This window comes from Austrofundulus limnaeus, unplaced genomic scaffold (genome assembly GCF_001266775.1).
Source record: "Austrofundulus limnaeus strain Quisiro unplaced genomic scaffold, Austrofundulus_limnaeus-1.0 Scaffold602, whole genome shotgun sequence".
Lineage (NCBI taxonomy): Eukaryota > Metazoa > Chordata > Actinopteri > Cyprinodontiformes > Rivulidae > Austrofundulus > Austrofundulus limnaeus.
The window spans coordinates 235,139-242,227 of NW_013953004.1; the positions used below are offsets into that span (position 1 = coordinate 235,139).

The 7,089-nt window shown below is 38.8% G+C and overlaps 1 protein-coding gene across 1 annotated transcript in view; it reads right to left on the minus strand.

The window, feature by feature from the left end:
- LOC106531161 (transcription factor COE3) overlaps positions 1-7,089 on the minus strand; it is a gene marked incomplete at its 5' end in the record, with an annotated part of 43,311 nt that overhangs the window by 1,551 nt on the left and 34,671 nt on the right. The window contains 4 exon segments of the mRNA XM_014026944.1: positions 2,467-2,634; positions 3,478-3,669; positions 3,986-4,148; positions 5,766-5,831. Of these exon segments, the coding sequence (XP_013882398.1) occupies positions 2,467-2,634; positions 3,478-3,669; positions 3,986-4,148; positions 5,766-5,831 (589 nt within the window).

Consider the following 7,089-nt stretch of genomic DNA (forward strand, 5'->3'; position numbering starts at 1 on the left):
CACACACACACACACACACACACACACACACACACACACACACACACACACACACACACTCAGTGTTCAGTCAGTGTGTGTGATGTCACTGTTTCTGACAGAGAGGTTTGTCGACGTTAAATATTCATGCTGCGCAGAAAGGCCACAGACGGTGGATGTGTGTGTTTGTGTGTTCGTGTGTGTGTTAGTGTGTTGCAGGATGTATCTGTGGGTTGGAGTGAATAAAACATGGCTCGGCCCGTCAGTCTCCCCACAGAACCAACACAACTCAGTAAGTGGAAACAACCAGAACACAATCTGCACTTTGATTCAACAAATCTGAAACATAAAAAAACAAAACTGAATTTTTTTACATGATTTAAATATTCGTTATTGTAGGATTAAACATGTTTTTTGAAATATTCACTCCTTTTAAATATTAAAAAATTGTTTTATTATTTTAAATAAAGGTTGAAAATTTTGTTTATTTAAAAATATATTTTAAAAAGTGGTAAATGATCAGAAAACATTTTAATTAAATTAGACATAGGATCTTAAAACAAAAGAAAAAGAAATTAAAACATTAACGCAACAAACAATAACCTACAGAAATGCAGTTGTTTAACATTCTGAGGAAAAATAAAAATAAAACCATAAAAATAAATGTTAAAAATTTTAAATATAGAAATTTTTACTCCCCACACCCTAAAAGTAAAAACTGGATTCTATTCTCCTCTACTCTTAACTCCTCCCACTGAGTCTAATGTAGACAAACTGATTTATTAGAAACATGAATTTAATGTTAATATTTAAATTTAATTTCAGAAAACATCCTCTGAAGTCTTGATAAAAGAGTTTGATCGTGGAGGAGGAGGTGTGGTCAGGTGAGGATGGACAGACAGGTGACAAATGGACAGTTAGGAGAGGACTGACTGTTCTGTTCTTCCTATTTTTTCTAAGTTACTTGAAAAAACATTATTTAATCAACTACTTCAGCATCTATAAGTTAATAATATGCTAAGCAATAGCCAACATGGTTTCCGTACGTCAAGGTCAACCATGTCTGCATTAATTTTATTCACTGAACAAATACGTGCTGCTTTGAACAAAGGTCAAGTAACTGGTGCTGTATATATTSATTTTCGTAAAGCGTTTGACACAGTTGATCATTATACTCTCCTACAAAAGTTGATTTCTTTTCAACTTTCATCATCTGCAATACAAATGTTTCCTTTTATTTGACTGATAGGTGTCAGGTTGTGAAACATGGAAGCTCTGTATCCGGTTCTCTGCCCTGTTCCGTGGGAGTTCCGCAGGGTAGCATACTGGGCCCATTGCTTTTCCTATTATACATAGATGACCTTCCAAAAATATTGAAGTATTCAAATATTTTAATGTATGCTGATGATACTGTTCTTTTTTTGTCTGATTTCAATATTGAATCTATTAATAGTCAGTTACAAGCAGATCTTCAGACATTTCATGGTTGGCTTCAAGATAATCTTTTGTCAATTAATGTTAAAAAAACTGTGTGCATGTATTTTTCCTCACCCAGGAGACATTTCAATATAACAAATCAACTCACTTTTTTAAACAAACCCCTTGATATTGTCACTACCTACAAATATCTTGGAATTACTTTGGATTCTCATTTGACGTATCGTGATCATGTACAAGTCTTAACCACTAAGTTGAAACAGAAATTATACGTTTATTCAAAAATTAGATCCAATCTGACATCTTCTGTTTCAAATATCTATCTTCATGCCATTATACTCTCAACCATGTCGTACTGTTTACCTGTTTGGTCTCTTACAACAAATGAAATCTTAGAACCCATAGTTAGGCTCTACAACAGGGCCTACAAAATTCATAAAAAACTTCCTGGTTGGACTCATCACTGTACAGTTCTTTCATTGTCTGATGCCTTGACTTTTCAGAATTATGTTTTGTATAGTGGTATTAATTTATATTTTTAGATCTTCCAAGGTGCCAATTATGGAACTCTCTGTGCATTGTTGCCCAAATCAAATTCTGGATGTGGTCATTCAACTAGATCTGTTACAAAAGGACAACTGATATTACCAACTTTTAAAAACTGTTACGGCCAGAGGTCTTTCTTCTATGTTCATACTAAAGCATGGAATGACATTCCTCAAAACATAAAGTCCATTTCAAAACTACAGCCCTTTAAGAAGAATCTTGTCTCCCATCTGCTGGACACTTTTTGTTGTGCTCATATTTAGATGTCCTATTTTGCAAATGCTGCCTTTTTGAAATTTGGTATGCGTGTTTGTCTTTGTGTCTATGGTGTATAATGATGTGATTGTGATGCTGTAATTCTGAGTGTTTTATGTGCTGCAGAACAGGAACCTGCTGTAAAACAGCAATTATGCTGAGTCAGGCTTGATTTTTAATMATCTTTTCCTGTTAAATAAATAAATCAAATCAAATCAAACGTGTGAGGACGGACAGGTGTGGTTCTACCTTGCAACCCGTTGGTGTTGTTGGCGGCACAGTTGGGAGGAGGAGGAGAAGCCGGCGGCCGGACGACGGGAGCGAAGGCGCTTTTTTGTTTGACGGCAGCCGAGAAGGAGAAAACTCCATGAGACGAGTTACAGTTGGACACAGCCATGGTTGGACTGGAGGGGACGACTGCAGAGACAGAAACCAGTTAGAGACCATCACAGTGCACCATAGAACCCATAACAGCTCCTATAGAACCCATAACAGCTCCTATAGAACCCATAGCAGCTCCTACAGAACCCATAACAGCTCCTACAGAACCCATAACANCTCCTACAGAACCCATAACAGCTCCTACAGAACCCATAACAGCTCCTATAGAACACATAACAAATACTATGAATAAGGCAACTCAACTCATAACATTAAACAGTAGTTTCAGGATAAGTGAAATGGAGTCGACCTTCACACACCAGGAAGTACCTCTCACTCATGGTGTTGATTTATGGCCAATAACACAAACTTAAACTTGATCAACTGATAAACCTGAACAAAACACCTAATTAGAACAACTAATTTTTACACTAAATTTTACACTTGTGAACTTCTGTAATGGTCAAAAACATGCAAAAACATCATTTCTACAATATTAACCAGCATTCCTTGCTATACTATATATATAAAAAATGCTATGCTATATATATAAAATACTGGTCTGACTGACATGAGGTGGAAGAGGGCGGGGCTTTACAGAATAATTCTTTCAACACTGCATTGTGTTATATAACAACACTGATTAGTGTTAAGACTTAATAATGGGCGGAGCTTGTTTAACACTGTCCAGTGTTGAGACAACACTGAGGAAATCATCACCAACACTGGAAGTCAGTTTACTCAGAAAGTGTTAAAATAACACCAGGGGGAGTTAAATTGACTGTGAAAAGTTTAACACTGACATTTTAACACTTTTATTTGGCAGGTCAACTACGTTTGTGTGTTTTAGTGACGTGGCGTCTTTACCTTGATACTTACTGCCGTACGGCGAGTTTGTGGACGAGCCGTTCAGGAAACCGGGAGATGTTGTGACTCCGAGGTTTGGCATGCCGGTGTTACCGTAACCGTTCATGCTGTTGCTAACCGTGTTGCCGTAGTTGCTCTGTTGAGGGGTGGAGCTCGGGACATAACCCCGTGGTGACACGCTGCTGGTGTTTCGACTGTAACCAACTGGGAGAAAGAAAACAGCATGGCTCAGGAGTGGCATTCATCAGTAAATGACATCTATCACTTCTTAAATATCTGCTTTACAAGTTCTCTAAAACCCTCCCTAACGTCCCTCCTGTTGAGCTCATAGTTCACTTCATTAGAAAATCTAAACTATCAACCTGTCAGTTAAAAGCTAACTGTTTTTGTGATTTTTTTTCCCCTTACTTTTGGCACGGCCTCTTCATCGTTGAAATAAACTGACATTACTTTTATTCTGCTGGTACCTTGTGGTGTGTTGTCTCAGATACGTTTTTTTTGGTGAAATTTCTACTGGTACCTTGTGTTGTCTCAGAGACGTTGACCGCCAGCTGTCCGCTGAAGGAGTTTACTCCCATCATGCCGTGCGAGGCAGTGTTGCCTAGTGATGGGATCTGATTGTGGTTTCTTGGAACACTGTAGAGAGCTTCAGCAATGTCCGCCGCTCGCTTCAGTATGATTTCCTGCAGAGACACAGGAACAAGAGATGCTCCAGAGGAAGATCTGCAAACTCCTGAATCCTGGAGACAATGGCAGTTCAGATGGTTTAACTTCCTCCAGGTTTATGGTCACCCTAGACACCAGTGAGTTTTAGATTTCTCTTTTGTTTGACTCTCAGAAATGATCATCCTGACAGTGGTCTGGACCACAGAATCTGTGACACACGTCAACTGTTTAACAATAAGTTGAACTCTTTACACAGTGTCTGCCTTGGTCCGGTGGTATGTTATTTTAACAACTCTAGATGCTTTAATTTCCTGCATCATTCGTTCACTCCTCAGTCACACTCGGTGGAAGTGTGGCTGCCATTCTGCAACCAGACCACCACAATCCCACTGACAGATTTACACAGTTGGGTTAAGTGTCTTGCCCAGGAACACAACAACAGTATGCCCTTGGGTCAGGATTTGAACCAGCGTCACTCGGGTTGGAAGGTGTACGTCTACCCCCTGCACCACTGAAAGCTATTTCTTCCTAGTTATACCCCAACTCATTTAGTCTCTACATCATCACCACTTCAAGGACAAGGCTTGGAACGGTTTGAGATAGACGTATATAACATAATACTTTAACAAAATCCCTGAGCCTGGTTCTGCTGGAGGTTTCTTCCTGATTAGCAGGGAGTTTTTCCTCTCCACCGTTTGCTCAGGATGGGAGACTGTGATGAAGTGATTCAACGCAGCCTGCTGGTTTCTTCTTTACATTGTTCTTTTTCTGTACAGTGCCCTGAGACAACGTATGTTGTGACTTGGCGCTATATAAATAAACTTGAACTTGAACTTAAAAGTGACTCATGAAGGAGCTCTGAAGCTAATATTTAGTAGAAGACTTTCACACTGGGCCATTAAGTTGTTATTTGTGGTATTTGTAGTTACTAGTTTGCTGAATTGAAAAATATTTGTTACAATAAACTAGAAACAATTTTGTTTATTTGGTAGAAATCCATTAATAGAACAAAGAGGTTAAGGGTATATCACAACAGGAAATCACTTGGTTCACTTGTTTGGTCTGGACCAAAAAGGGGCCCTTATTTTTCTTTTGTTTGGTGCAGCTTGCATCCATGTTTTATTTATTTATTTATTTATTTATTTATTTATTTATTTTTACAAGCGGACTATAATTTATAAACAAAGCCACACGGGTGACAATCATTGCTCCAATTGGACAGAAATGACGGAGACGGATCAGAGCACAGATCCAGAAATAAATTCATTGAAATTACTACTCAAGTACAAATTCTCAAATTGAAAACTCAAGAGCTGTTTTTTTCAGTACAGTACTCAAGTAAAATTACTTGGTTACAGAGGTTGGCCTCTGGACGTATGTCTTCTACTTGTTGTCTACTAGTTGAAAGTGGGCCAGTCTGGAGCTCCTGGACCACTTTGTCTCCTCAGTCCGCCGCTGGATTGTTGGGTTCACTCTTGTATCTATTCTCTGGTTTTTGTTTGAGGCTTTCATTTCCTCTCACAACCTCCTCGAGTCGGTCCAGTTCTTCAACAGGTCCATGGAGGAGCCAAACCAGGACCTCACTAAACCCTTTAGTTCAGTTAGTGGAAGGGAGTGTAAACAGGTGTGTTTACCTGGTTGTTGTGAGGCATCCCGTAGAGCGCCTCCACCAGGTCAGCTGCTCTCTTCAACAGCACCTCCTGAAATCAGAGAGGAAAGGGAGGGGAGGGAGGTTTGGTTAGAACCAGTTATGGTCCTGACGGAGTGTGCCATCTGTCATAGAGAGGATCTTTGTGAGGACCATCTTTTCTTTAGATCAACATTTCTCTGGTTTTTGTTCCTTTAATGAGTAAAGATGTTTCTTCTGGGAAACAAATGCAAAGTTTTGTTTGTTGTTTTGGCCGTGCTCTCTATAAAATCAGTTATAGCTACATAAAAGACCCCCCCCCCTCACACACACACACACACACACACACACACACACACACACACACACACAGCTTGTGTCTGTGTTAGTAGCTGTTTAAAATGAGCTGATTGGACGATTAAACAAGGTGAGACACACAGAGAGCGGCGGCAGCGTGTCGATTCTGACCGATCGACTTTAGGACGATCAATAGGTCATTTATTGATCCGAGGTAATGGAGAGCATCAGTCAGTGACAGAACATCTCCACTGATCTCATTAAACATGTTTGTGTTCCTCACAGATCTGTCTGCTGCTGGAGTTCACCTGAGAGGGGGTCAGCTGGTGTCCCGTGTTACACACACACACACACACACACACACACACACACACACACACACACACACACACACACACACACTGGGGTCAAAGGGCATCACTGACACATATCAAACTGTCGTCCATGCGTTTTATCCAGAGGTTTTATAGGAAATGATTTTTTCACTCATCTGGTCTGTTTGTTTACATGTTCAGTAGTTTGTTTACATGTTCAGTAGTTTGTTTACATGTTCAGTAATAGTTTGTTTACATGTTCAGTAGTTTGTTTACATGTTCAGTTATAGTTTGTTTACATGTTCAGTTGTTTTGTTTACATGTTCAGTTGTTTTGTTTACATGTTCAGTTATAGTTTGTTTACATGTTCAGTAGTTTGTTTACATGTTCAGTAGTTTGTTTACATGTTCAGTTATAGTTTGTTTACATGTTCAGTAGTTTGTTTACATGTTCAGTTGTTTTGTTTACATGTTCAGTTATAGTTTGTTTACATGTTCAGTAGTTTGTTTACATGTTCAGTAGTTTGTTTACATGTTCAGTTATAGTTTGTTTACATGTTCAGTAGTTTGTTTACATGTTCAGTAGTTTGTTTACATGTTCAGTTATAGTTTGTTTACATGTTCAGTAGTTTGTTTACATGTTCAGTAGTTTGTTTACATGTTCAGTTATAGTTTGTTTACATGTTCAGTAGTTTGTTTACATGTTCAGTAGTTTGTTTAC